This window comes from Mytilus californianus, unplaced genomic scaffold (assembly GCF_021869535.1).
Source record: "Mytilus californianus isolate M0D057914Y unplaced genomic scaffold, xbMytCali1.0.p SCAF_6, whole genome shotgun sequence".
NCBI classification, from domain to species: Eukaryota; Metazoa; Mollusca; class Bivalvia; order Mytilida; family Mytilidae; genus Mytilus; species Mytilus californianus.
The window spans coordinates 79,546,577-79,561,200 of record NW_026262712.1 but is presented as its reverse complement, the minus strand read 5'-3'; the positions used below and the strand labels follow the sequence as shown (position 1 = coordinate 79,561,200).

Below are 14,624 nucleotides of genomic sequence, written 5' to 3'. Positions count from 1 at the left end.
CCCCAGATTTCACTACAATATAATAAAATTGGTTTTATTGTGTGATCATATAAATGGATTGCAGTATCAATACTTGGATTACAAGCTGACATGGATTTTTGTAGTTTAAATTTTGCCTTTAAGGACTTTTTGAATAGCTCTTCTTTCCCCTGATGAAAAGACCACTAGAAGTAAAGACTATCCCTAAATATTTATATCTGTTAACACATTCTATAGCCTCATTATCTAAACAAAGTGATTCCTTCAAAAATTTTCATGTATGTTAATCGTTTGCAGAACCCGGGTTATTCCCCTTTGCACAGTAACATAAATATATGTATAATGGTGTAAAACAGTCTTGTGTGTAGCAATGGATTACACGGAAGTTGTGCAAAACTTTGTTCTTGACCACAAAATAGGAATCAGTGTTGCATTAGGTGTTGGTGAGTTCAATTTGTTTTAAATTATTTCACATAGGAAGTTGTATTGTAATGTGTCATAGTTCAATAAGTATTAAGTTAATAACATAGTGAGTTTATTGATTTTTCAAGTGAACTATTACATTGTAATTTCTAGTAAACTTAAGTATTTAGAATATATAGTATTAAAGTTATGACCCTTCCCGACAATGCTAAAGACTACATGCAAGAAAGTATTGATGGAAAACAATTGTTTTATTTATGGAAGTACGATAAGAATAGAATAAGAATAAGAATAAGAATATTTATTGTTCCAATTATTTAATAAAGGACCCTTGATTGGCAGCATGACATACACACAAAACAATACACTAGGATTTTGTAAAAAAAAAATTTTTACATTGAAATGAAATATTAAATGTTCATATATTTATATATATAGTTCTAAACTACATATATTTCTTCATCTTATATAAATAATGTACATTTTATTCTAGGCAGGACCAGATCCATAAAATCATTACAATAATCATCGTTATTACATATATTACTTTACGTTTCGTCTAAAACTTAGTAACATAATTCCCTAAATATTTTAGGACAGACACAGTTTCATTATTAATTAACCAAACAAATTTTGCCTCATTTGAGAGATCTGAAAAGTTATGACAAATATTGTTTTATATCTCCTTGAAAACGTATCTCTCTATCATCATTGTATGCTGGACAACTAGTAATAAAATGTTGTTCATCTTCAACCGAATTAAGAGTACATTTCTTACAAAGCCTCTGATCTCTTTCTATATATAAAGTTTTATATCTGCCCCTTTCTATTTTGAGATCATGGGCACTGATTCTGATTTTACGAATATGGCACTTCTCAATCGAAAATTGTTTAAAGATATATAAATTCCTTTAGACAAAGAAGTTTTTAGTTTGAAATAAGTATCTAATTTGCTACTTTTTATATCTGTTCTTTTTGTTTTCCAAAGTTTTGTAAAACTATTACACAATTTTTGCTTAACTGACGATGAAAAAGTGAATCTTTAAATTTAAATTTTGAATATTCAGCTTTTTAAATCATAATGTATGGATGAATACCAGCATACGATATTGCAACTAAACATATTTTTGGTACACATATAGATATACAGTAAACCATGTTCCATATTTTTTATGCTAATAGATATAAGAAGATGTGGTATGAGTGCCAATGAGACAACTCTCCATCCAGGTCAAAATTTATAAAAGTAAACCAGTATAGGTCAAAGTACGGTCTTCAACACGGAGCCTTGGCTGACACCGAACAGCAAGCTATAAAGGGCCCCAAAAATTACTAGTGTAAAACCATTCAAACGAGAAAACCAACGGTCTAATCTATATAAAAACGAGAAACGAGAAACACTTATGAACCACATCAACAAACGACAACTACTGAACATCAGATTCCTGACTTAGGACAGGTGCAAACAATTGCAGCGGGTTTAAACGTTTTAATGGTACCAATATTTCACCATTAATAATACAACTGAAAAATATAAAGGGAATCTACCAAGTTCTCCTAGCACAGCTCAGTTGGAGGACCTTTTATTTATCTTCTTGGTCTTTTATCGCCCTTGAACATAGTATAGTGTCCCATGGATTCTCTTGGTAAATATTTGGGGTTTCTTACAATAATTAGCGATTCCATGGGAAATTTTTGACATTTTAAACCATTATGTCTGTTTGTTTTGCTCACACATGATTGTCAATATAATAAAATTATATGCGACTGTCATACAAGTGAGAAGTTTAGCTAGCCATAAAACCAGGTTTAATTTGGTATTTAATTACTACAAGTTTTCACTTCTTCGTACTATGAACATCAAAATTATTTCATTTTTCCTTAGATGCTGTTCTTGGACCTGTACAGGAAGTTTTATCTAGCACTAATTGTATATTTTTATTGTTGATATTCACCCCATATGTACCAAGTGTTTAACTTAGATTAGTTTTATTGATATTAAAGAAATTTCTTGGTATTCCTAAACGGAAGATTTTATACACACAGAAGAAGAAGTATACTTAACAACAAAATTATTTTCATTTACCTGTGTATAATATGACGCACGTTTCTTCAAAAGTGAAGATTTTCTATAAATTGTTTGAAATTTGTCAGTGATATCATACTTTTAACTTTGTTTAAACCTGTTTATTTACTTTTGACTTTAATTATTTATCCCTTGTAATTTTTTATTAACTGTGTATTTGCATTCAGGTGTCACAGGTCCAATTTATTCGTTCATTGTGTGTTAATTTACGTTTTTGATTGAGTTAAGCCTTCCAATTGATATTTTATAGTTTGTTTTTCTATGTTGTGATGTTATACTATTGTTTCAGAAAAGGGAGAAGGTTTGGTAACATTAAAACGTTTAATCCCGCTGCAAATGTTTGCACCTGTCCTAAGTCAGGAATCTGATTACAGTAGTTGTCGTCTGTTTATGTAGTTCATACGTGTTTCTCGTTTCTCGTTTTTATATAGATTAGACCGTTGGTTCTTCCGTTTGAATGGTTTTACACAAATAATTTTTTGGGGCCCTTTATAGCTTGCTGTTCGGTGTGAGCCAATGCTCCGTGTTGAAGGCCGTACCTTGACTTGTACTATGGTTTACTTTTATAATTTGTAACTTGGATGGAGAGTTGTCTCATTGGCATTCATACCACATCTTCCTATATCTAATTAATCCACCATTTTCTACATGAAGAAATACCTGTACCAAGTGAGGAATATGACAGTTGTTTTCCTTTTGTTTCATGTGTTTGAGCTTTTGATTTTGCAATCTGATAAGGGACTTTCCATTTTGAATATTCCTTGGAGTTCGGTATTTTTGTTATTTTACTTTTTATCATCCTAACATTATGAGGAAGAGGGGATCAATCTCCGGTCCTTCATAAACCTTATCCATAAAGATTAAAATGTAGTACCAAAGGGGGGGATTTATTTATATTATTGAGCATTATTAACAAACAACTTATCATAAACAGTCAGCGATAGTAATCTCTACGATATTTTTCGCCCATATGTTACCCATTTGGTACATTGTAACCATTAGCTTGAGAAAAATTTTATCTCATTAATGTTATATATAGTATTGCAATTTTGTGAGTGTGTTCTATGGCCGCGTTACCTTTTAATCATGTTAACGTGGAGGAGAAACAAACAGGTAAAACATATTTAACAGTTTTAAATTTAGTGTATGATTGTAAGGTTTGACAGGGTTTATCTAGATTTTCTCATATGGTGTTAGCTTGATAGTTAATAGGTCCACTAAACTGGGTTTTAGAATGGTTTAAAGAAGCCGGTGTACATGCCCGTCCAACAGGTTTCATTTAAACTTGACCCCCTTTTCATCATTCATTGGTCAATGTTAGTTTTTGTTATTGTATCTGTTTCTCAGATACAGTTAGTGATAGGTCACCTTTGTTGGATGTATAGAATGATTGTCTGATGTAGAGGACCGTTTGATAGAATTCATTTAACCGTAACCTTATTTTCATGGTTCTTTGGTTAGCGTTTAGGTATTGGATGACAAGGCCCGATACTTCAATACTATATTAATATGTCAACTGTATTCAGTGTATTGTACATGTTGTAGGTGTGCATATCCGTCTGACAGGGTTCATCTGACCTTCACCTCAGTTTCACTGATCATTCATTATGTTTGTTAATATTCTTTTATACTCATTTAAGACCACCATCGATCGTAAAGAATTTCAACATAAAATTCATTCATAATCAATAAGGCAGGCGAGACATTTCATCGTGTGCTCTCTTTATTCTGTTTTCATCTGCTAACGTTTTCTTTGACTAGCTAACTTCCTGTAGTTGCGAATCCATTTCCCCCTGCTTTCCAAGTTATGTACCGTCTTTTATTTCCTACTTTGTGATGGTAGTCCTTCTGTTGGTTGTTGGAATATGCAGGTTTTTTAGTTTAACGTTTACGACATATGATCGAGATAGGCAAAAAGAAAGGGGAGGGGTTGTGATCACTTCAATATGAAAATAAGTAGATGCGGAATGATTGCCAATGAGAGTACTTTCCACTAGAAACTTGTTAGACCCCCCACCACATTTTGTGGCTGTGCAAGTCAGGCTATCTGGACCATGTGTTGTATGTTGTTGTTTGTCTTTGTATGTACGTCTTTTGCGAAGGATTCCGGGTTGGTGGTTTGTGTGGTCGGTTCAATACTTTCAGTAATTGCTGTTACCCTTTTTTTTATGTTTTATTATATGAGTGGTGCTAATCAAGTTATATAAATGATAAAATCAAAAGAATCGTCACTATTTCAAATAGTCAAATTGTAATTGGCAAGGCAAAGATGGGGTTAGAGGACCCGATGGAGGCTTATAAAAAGTAAAGGTTAACGCATCGTCAATACTTAAACTTATATATTTCACTTTTAATGATATAAAAAGTGCTCACCACCCCTTTTCTAAATACTGGATCTGCCACTGTTGGGGCAAATTTACATAATGGAATGATGTAATAAGTTGGATGATATTTATTTTAACTTTTCACTAATATACAAAAAGTAGTGAATAATTGGTAATATTTCTTGTACAGTGCACTGAATTAATCTTAAATTTTCCGCATTTCATTTTAGGTGTTGTGTTATGGGGAATAAGGCGATATGTGAAGGGACCCAGATATTATGGGAAAAGGCGCATTGATGGTAAAACAGTAATAATTACTGGTGGAAATACAGGGATTGGTAAAGAAACAGCAATAGATCTGGCAAAACGAGGTAAAATGATAACATTTTTGGGGCAATTTTAAGCATACTATTTTATTAATTATAAATATCAAAATAAGAAATTTGGTATGATCGCCTATGAGACAAATTTACGAGCTCTTTAATAATATCACAGTAAAAATCAAGATGTGATATCCTGTTCGTAATGAGAATTCTTTAGGTACAGCTAAACTGTTTGGAATATACATACTGAGGAACACCACTGCCCCCTCCCCCCCCCCAAAAAAAAAGAATAAGCAACGAAACTTCGTCTCTGTTGTTATATATCTTTGTTTTAAGCATCCCGTGTGAAACTGACATATCCAAATCTAGAAAAGGGCACTATTGCTACATATATTAACTTTAAATTTATTTAAAGTAAGTTTCATAGGTTAAATTTCCGCCGGGTACGTTTTATTAAATTTATAATTTAAATGGAATCTAGACATATCTTTACTGTAATGTATTGCCGAAACGTACATATACGTTTTCAATTTTTGTCATCACAGTTACAGCGAGTGTAACACGCATCAGCGCAAAAATGCCAGATTGTGCCGACCTACTATGTGTAGATCGATAATACAAGAGATATAAATCGTTGTAGGTAGACTAGTCATGATAGTGATATTTATAATGGAGATTATATTTAGACAATTACAAGTATAGTTAAAGATCATATTAGTTAATTTAGAAGAAGCTTATTTTCAATATATGAAAATTTGTTACTTATATATAATATTAAGATAAGTAAATTGCAGTTTAACATGCTTGAACGATTAAAACCAGTTCGAGATTCGTATTTGTTAAACGGATTTTCGAAAGAAAAATCGCTTATTGATTTGGGGATGTACGGCGGACGGGCGGACGGGCGGGCGGGCGGCTGCCAAACAGTGTCCGTTCACTAACATGAAAACGCTTTGACGAAATCTTTTCAAATTTAGATATGTTGTTTCCTGTGACTAAATGAAGGTCAAGTTCAATTTTCACGATTTTAGGTGTTCTCGTTGTTGAGTTGTAGACCTTTCGGTTGCAAAAGTGATTCTTATTATATGATTTATTTATTTTGAGTTATTTTCCTTTGAATAGAAATGGTGTAATTAATAAGTAATTTCTATGTCATTTGGTCTCTTGTTTTTATTTTGAGTTATTTCCCTTTGAACAGAAATGGTGTAATTAATAATTATATAGATAGATAGTCTATCAACATGATCAATGATTGTATCTGTTCAATTGATTTTATTCAGGAGCTGTCAAACATTTCTTTATAACTATTTTTTTTAAAGTTGTGTGTTTTGAAGGTAGATGTCACGCCACAGTTGTTATGTGGTATTTTATTTTTGTTGTGATTGTTAATGTTTAATTTTAACTTGATCCTGTTTGGGGGTCCAGATTTGCAAATATCATTTTCATTAGATAATAATGTATTTTTATTCTTCCTATAAAGCTACACACAATTTGTATAATAGATTTTTACAATTAACTAAATACACACATTTATACATGTATGTGGATTAGGACAATGTATTTACTATTAATTTATTCATGCAATAATGTCCACCTTTTATCAAGATAACAAACATGTGGTAATTATCAACTAACAAAATTATAATTGTAGTGACAGATTTATTTTTGATTTTGGGCCCAGTTTTCAAGTTGGTCCAAATCGGGGTCCAAAATTAAACAGTTTTTTATTTCAACATAAATTAAATATATATAGGGTTCTTTCAAACGCTGAATCTAAACCTGTATTTAAATTTAGAATTTTTGGGCCCAGTTTTCAAGTTGGTCCAAATCAGGGTCCAAAATTAAACTTTGTTTGATTTCAACAAAAAATGAATTTATTGGGTTCTTTGAAATGCTGAACCTAACCATGTATTTAGAGATTTTGGATTTTGGGCTCCTTTATCATATTGGTCCACATTGAGGTCCAAAAGGTCCTAAATTAAACTTCGTTTTATTTCATAAAAAAATGAATTCTTGGGGTTCTTTGATATGCTGATTCTAACAATGTACTTAGATTTTGGATATTGGACCATAATAGGTAAATGTCCAATTTCAAATTTTTCAGTTCTTTGACCACATTCAATTTGTGTCACAAACCTATGCTATGTCAAATATTCAATCACAATCTAAATTGAGAGCTGTTTTAAGCTTAAATGTTGTGTCCATATTTGCTCAACTGTTCAGTATTCGACCTCTGCAGGAAAGTCCGGTTTGCTGTCACTCTGACAGCCTCTTGTTTTAAAATATGTTAACACATCCTACGATAATGCTGATGACGTTGCAATAATTTATTATAAACATATCAAAAGTAACAGCACTTTCTGGTATCTGTTGTTACAAAAGAAAAGGAATGATAATATTGTGTTGGCCATCATTAAGGGATAAGGAGCAACATAACAAGAAGTCGTAATGCATTATCAAAATTTGTAAAAATAAATATCCTTTTGTATTAACATCTACATGTCCCTTCTTCCATGTAATTTCCCACCTGAGGTGTTTAGCTAACAACCAGAATAAGATTTCTGGTTACGATGTTGTAAAAAAGAAGCAGTGTTAGCTTAGTATGAATATGTACAAGAACATTGTACTTGACCATTTTGAAACTGTTTACTTTTTAGGAGCCAAAGTTATAATTGCTTGTCGTGACATGACTAGGGGAAACAGCGCAGTTGATGATATTAAACGCATCAGTGGCAGCAAAAATATTTCTTTGGTACAGTTAGATCTGGCTTCACTGAAATCTGTCAGAAAATTTGCTGAGGAAATACACAGAACAGAGAAACGATTGGACATACTAATTAATAATGCTGGTAAGATTGGGTCTAAGTTTTTTTTCTGAATCAGTTGTGAATATAGTACATAATTATATTTTTATTCCATATGATGATAACTTGAAATGACGGTTGTGAAATACGACCACTATAATTGTAGTTAACAAATCGTTTAGTTGTAAAAGTATATTCGCAATACAGACATGACAGTATAAAAGCATCGGACTTACATCAATGAACCAATTACTTTATACTTACACGATTCTTAATGTATGCAGGCGTTATGGCTTGTCCTTACATGAAGACAGAAGACGGACTTGAAATGCAGTTTGGAGTCAACCACATTGGCCATTTCCTTTTGACCAACCTACTGTTAGATCTGATAAAGAAAGCAGCACCAAGTCGTATCGTTAACGTGTCATCCTTAGCACATGTCTTTAGTGAGTATTGATAATATATCATCATTAGCACATATCTTTAGTGAGTATTGATAATATATCATCATTAGCACATATCTTTAGTGAGTATAATATTGTTAAGGTGCTATCCTTACAGTACAATTGTAGCACATATCTTTACTGAGAACTTTTAACGTACGTGTCATCCTTAGCACATATCTTTAGTGAGTATTACTACATGTAACCTGTCCATCCATAGTACTGTACATATCTTTAATGAGTATTACTACATTTACGTGTCATCCTTAGCACATATCTTTAGTGAGTACTGCTACATGTAACGTGTTATCCTTATTACATATCTTTAGTGAGTATTGCTACATGTAAAGTTCCATCCTTAGCACATATCGTTAGTGAGTATTGCTACATGTAACGTGTCATCCTTATGACATGTCTTTAGTGAGTATTGCTACATGTAAAATGTCATCATTAGCACATATCTTTAGAGAGTATTGCTACATGTAGCCTTTCCATCCCAAGCACACATCTTCAGTGAGTATTGCTACATGTAAAGTTCCATCCTTAGCACATATCTTTGTTGAGAATAGCTACATGTAACGTGTCATCCATAGCACATATGTTTAGTGAGTATTGCTAAATGTAACGTATCATCTCTAGCTCATATCTTTAGTGAGTATTGCTACATGTAACGTGTCAACCATAACACATAACCTTAGTGAGTATTGCTACATGTAACGTGTCATCTTTATTACATATATTTAGTGAGTATTGCTACATGTAACGTGTCATCCATAATAACACATATCTTTGTTGAGTATTGCTACATATAACGTGTCATCCTTAGAACATAATTATCTTTAGTGAGTATTGCTACATGTAAAATGTCATCCTTAGCACATATCTTTAGAAAGTATTGCTACATGTAGCCTATCCATCCTTAGCACACATCTTCAGTGAGTATTGCTACATGTAAAGTTCCATCATGAGCACATATCTTCAGTGAGTATTGCTACATGTAACGTGTTATTCTTAGAACATATCTTTAGTGAGTATTGATACATGTAACATGTCATCCTTAGCACATATCTTTAGAGAGTATTGCTACATGTAGCCTGTCCATCCTTAGCAAACATCTTCAGTGAGTATTGCTACATGTAAAGTGTCATCCTTAGCACATATCTTTAGTATGTATTGCTACATGTAACATGTCATCCCTAGCACATATCTTTAGAGAGTATTGCTACATGTAGCCTGTCCATCCTTAGCACACATCTTCAGTGAGTTTTGCTACATGTAAAGTTCCATCCTTAGCACATATCTTCAGTGAGTATTGCTACACGTAAAGTGTCATCCTTAGCACATATCTTTAGTGAGTATTGCTACATGTAACATGTCATCCTTTGCACATATAAATAGTTCAAGTATTGTTAACGTGTCATCTTTAGCACATGTCTTTAGCGAGAATTGTTAACGTGTCATCCTTAGCACATGTCTTAAGCGAGAATTGTTAACGTGTCATCCTTAGCACATATCTTTAGTGAGTATTGCTAACGTGTCATCCTTAATATACATATCTTTGTAGGTATTGTAAATGTGCAATCCTTAGCACATAGCATTAGTAGATATTTATAACATGTAATTCTTAGCAAATACCTTAGTACTATATATTGTTAACGTGTCATCTTTTAAGTTAGCAAACATCTTGTTTCTATGTGGTGTTTGGTTGGTATAGTTTGTTTTACTGTCCAATACATTGGAATTCTTGTTAATATCCAGTGTATACATGTAAATAATCAGTCATTAAAATATCTTATAGTTCGTTAAATTTATGTTTTGTTTATTTCACTTTATGTATAGCTGGTCCACTGAATTTTGCTGACATTGCCAAAAGGGAAAAATATTATAATGCGGAAGAAGCTTATACACAGAGCAAACTTTGTAATATACTATTTACGAAAGAATTGGCATCCCGCTTAGCAGGTAAGAAGTTTAGCGAAACAGACTTAATATGATCATTAAAATCGGAACATTGGTTTTTTCGTTTGAATTGTTTCAGATTTTGTCATGTCGAGGTCTTTTATAGGTTACTCTACGGTATTGGTTTTGCTCATTGTTGCAGGCCCTACGGTGACCTATAGTTGCTTACACCCACGTTATTTGGACTCTGGTGGATAGCTGTCTCATTGACAATCAGACCACATCATCTAATTTTGACATATAACTACAAACAATTTAATAAAAATTTCAGTCGATAGTTTTGTGTTTCTTTTTAAGACAACCTTGCTTAGTCTTGATTATAGAATGGTAGATACTTTTGTTAAGTTAACTTGTAGAACTATGCAATTGATAAGGAATCTTTTCAAACGAGATATGGACATAATTATTTTGAAAAGAGTAGTCCTTGAGATGCACGAAGCTGTTGATTTGAATTCATCGTAAAATCTTTCTATTTTTATTGTTTATTTGCGGTTCTGGCAGCAATATTTCAAAACATTTGATCAGATCTGAATTCTTAAAAACTGCAATTTAATTCTGAAGATGTCTACTCTCATTCTCGGATTTCACTATCGAGGAAAAAGGACAGGATTGTGGTTATTACAATTGGAACATATCCGTGACACGAATATTTCATAAGAGTCAATCAATCCATAAACTTTCGAAAAGAAAGGGGAAAGATTTCAAAGGGATATTCAAACTCATAAGTCGAAAAAAAACTGACAACGCCATGGGAAAAACGAAAACCGACGAAAAAAACCAAACAACAGTAACACAAAACACAACATAGAAAACCAAAGCAGCACGTACGGAACTAAAACTGAGGGTGATTTCATGTGCTCCGAAAGGGTAGGCAAACCCATACTCCACATGTGAATGATCTCAAATTTACAACATGGAACCCTTGGTTAAATAGCTTCCTTGAAAGCAGCAACCCTCAATCAGGGACAAACAATGAGAAAAAAGTAGTAAAAATCAGTTGGAAAGAGTTTTACTCATAAGATCGGCACAAAGCAAAGAGTACTCGCAGTTACAGAAAGCTAGTGCAAGAAGTGCATGTTGGTCTTGAGGGTTTAAGAGTTGTTAATGAAGGGGAACTTAAAAAAGTGTTTCAAACGAACCAAATTTTGAAAAAAAGTGTTGTTCCCATTTTCAAACAAATCAAAATGTTGTCTTAGTAAAATTTGTATTTTCTTTATACCTTGACTATCTTTGTGGAGTTATGTTTCTTTGAAGAAAAACCAAAAATTATTTACCACAAATGAAATATGTTTCTTGTTAGTATCAACACTAATGGACCGAATCTGTTAAAAGTTCGTAAGAATGTGTATAAGTAGACATGTATTTATCATTGATATGTTACTATTAAAAATGTCTTTATAACTGTAGGTACAGGAGTCACAACGTATTCTTTACATCCCGGTGCTATTGACACAGAGTTAGGAAGGCATTGGAGAAGTAAACAGAGGCTTATTAGAGAACCGATTTATTTTATATATTCTCTCTTTACCAAAACTCCATATGAAGGAGCTCAAACTAATATCTACTGTGCAGTTGAAGAATCCTTGGATAAGGAAACAGGGAAATATTACAGGTATAAGATATATAATATATAGATATAGATAATGTCTGAAGCTTTTAATAGAGGCAGCTAATGCACTGTTAGAAAATGAAAGTTCAAACATGTCAAGGCCAAGACAACAGACCACTAGTACAGACTGATGGATGGAGACTTTTGATAAAATATAACTTGTTGATATCAGATTGGACAGTATATAGTCAAAATTCGTATTTTGGGACACCAGCGCCTACACGGATTGATTTTATATAATCTTATTCAATTTCCACTATAGGTTTCCATCAGGCACCATCAGTTTGTAGACTTTAACACCCACCGGACATTAAGCAAGCACCAATCAATCAATCAATGTAGACTTGAACTCTTTCGAAGTGATTTTTATCTGTTTAAAATTATTACCATTTACCGGAACATACTATGTTCGTTAGATAAATGAATGTAAGTTGCATAGAGTTTTAATTGGGTGGTGTACATCAAGATGATGACAGCATATCGACAAATGTTTGAAGGTAACAACAGATGCAGACCACATGTTAAAACACATACAAGCATTTTAATGAGTTGAAGGTTACCCCAAATCTACCCAAGCTATCCGGAAAAGATAACTGCATTAACAAACTAAACAGAATGTAGCAAACTGCCTTGTGAAATACTTATTACCATTTGAACTCTAAGATTCTTTTAATTGTAAAATGGAAATATACCATCTACAGTCAATACAATTTTGAATTATAGATATGTCGCCTTGTACTCAAAGACTGAAAGCATTCATTCAAACATGACTTTTTTGTGTATACATTTTTTAACATTATGATTAATGTGAACTGGTTTCATTGTTTCAGTGACTGTGCAGAAAAGGCTCCTTCCAAACCAGCTTTAGATGAAGGGGCTGCTAAGAAGTTATGGGAATTCTCAGAAAAACTTGTTGGTCTTTAACTGTAGAAAATCGATGGTGTAAATAGATACCTAGTAACCAATCTCTGGCACAAGAAGAAATGGAAAACAAGTGCATATAATAATGAACATACTGCTGAAATACCTCAATGGAAAAAAATAATAACTTTTATTAGCAATTTGCTAAGTAGGTCATAATAACATTAATTGATTTAATAATTTGTTGTGTTTTTTATAAACATAAAAAAGGATTTAGACTTTCCTTTTATATGTAATAAAACTCCTGTAGCACCTACATATATGAAAGATGCATGCCCTGTTTCCTCAACAAAAAACTCGATAAGTTTGATTGCATTATTTTTACTGTAATCTGTATGGCTCAGCGTAAGCTCTGGAATTATAACCTGCGTCCCTCTGTCTCATTTTTGTCTAATTCACCGAGTGGCACTTTATTTTCAGCATGTCTTGTCTGTTGTGTTATTGAACGACAACTTTGTCGTCTTACATAAAAATAATTTCTAGAAGTTGACTATCGAACGAGGCTTTTGAATTAAGTTTCTTAAACGACGAAAAGTTAGTTCTGTCCTGTTTTTTGTTGAGTAGTGTAGTAACTGTACGTCCTAACTACTCTAAGTGTGGTAGTTTATTATTGCTTAGTGACTAGTTGAGTACAGCGTATCTTGTTAAAGGGGTATTCACTGTGAATCACCGCCACCGGAAATTGGGTACCAACTAAGCGGAGATTAAGGAGAAAAAAAAATAAAGAAGGGAGACTTTGCCCACAAGACATGATGAAAATGAATAACCTTCAGCACAAAACGCCGGAAACAAATGAGTAAAAAAGCGAAAACGTATTTTTCACGCGGATAAAAATAAGCAAATAAATGATCAATCCGAAAAAAAAAACAAAATCTCCTGCCCCAAAAGAAGCAATTTGCAATGTCTGGACTCGCTATAACATAACATACAAACAAAATAATCTTTTATTCGTAAGCAATACAACTTATAGAATATACATATTACAAATATTCAATTACATCAGTGAAATATATTTACATTTAAACAATTAGTCAAATAATCATATCAGTAAGTATACCCATATAACAGCACAGCAGAGTATGATAAAATATAACACATATTAAGCATTTATAAATGAATTTAATTACGTACCTTCTCGGCCAGATATAAAAACTTCCCTAAATTGTTAAGTTCCTTTACAGTATGAACAGATAGCAGTTGTACGAGTTTAAAATTCGAAGGTTTTCTCCAATAATATGGTTTGATAAATTTCTTTCGAAGTTCATTATACTTTTCACATACTAAAATAAAATGATATTCATCTTCAATAACTTGTTTATCACACATATTACAAAGTCTCAGATGTCTCTCAATATTATAAAATCGACCAGTTTCTATATTCAAACAGTGAGCAGATATGCGGTATTTACAAATAAATGGTTTATAAATTACAGCATGATCTAAATAAAATTGTAACATGTTGGGATCAAATACATATCTATACAACATACATTTTGGCGAATCTTCAAAAAATGAGTTCATTTCACTATGAAAGCTACCCTTTACTCTATCTTTGAATTCAATTAAAAACAAATCCATATTTTTAACACCCTGATGTAACCATACATCCTGGAACCCATACATGTATAATATGTCTCTAATTCGACAGGCCCAGTTATATTTGTCGTTTGGTTTTTTATTACATCTCTCAAGCATTTCTTCATAACAGCATTTAAGGATACAGTTATCAGTACATAATAACTTAAACCAATAT

General features: G+C 32.5%; 1 protein-coding gene across 1 annotated transcript; it reads left to right on the top strand.

Annotated features, from left to right (window-relative positions):
• Positions 1-261: 261 nt before the first annotated feature.
• LOC127705413 (retinol dehydrogenase 13-like) lies at positions 262-13,090 on the top strand. Its single transcript, XM_052209717.1, has 7 exons — positions 262-422; positions 5,043-5,183; positions 7,793-7,984; positions 8,224-8,385; positions 10,222-10,344; positions 11,749-11,953; positions 12,781-13,090. Exons 1-7 carry the CDS (start codon positions 350-352, stop codon positions 12,872-12,874), a joined length of 990 nt encoding a protein of 329 aa, XP_052065677.1. The 5' UTR covers positions 262-349; the 3' UTR covers positions 12,875-13,090.
• Positions 13,091-14,624: the final 1,534 nt, after the last annotated feature.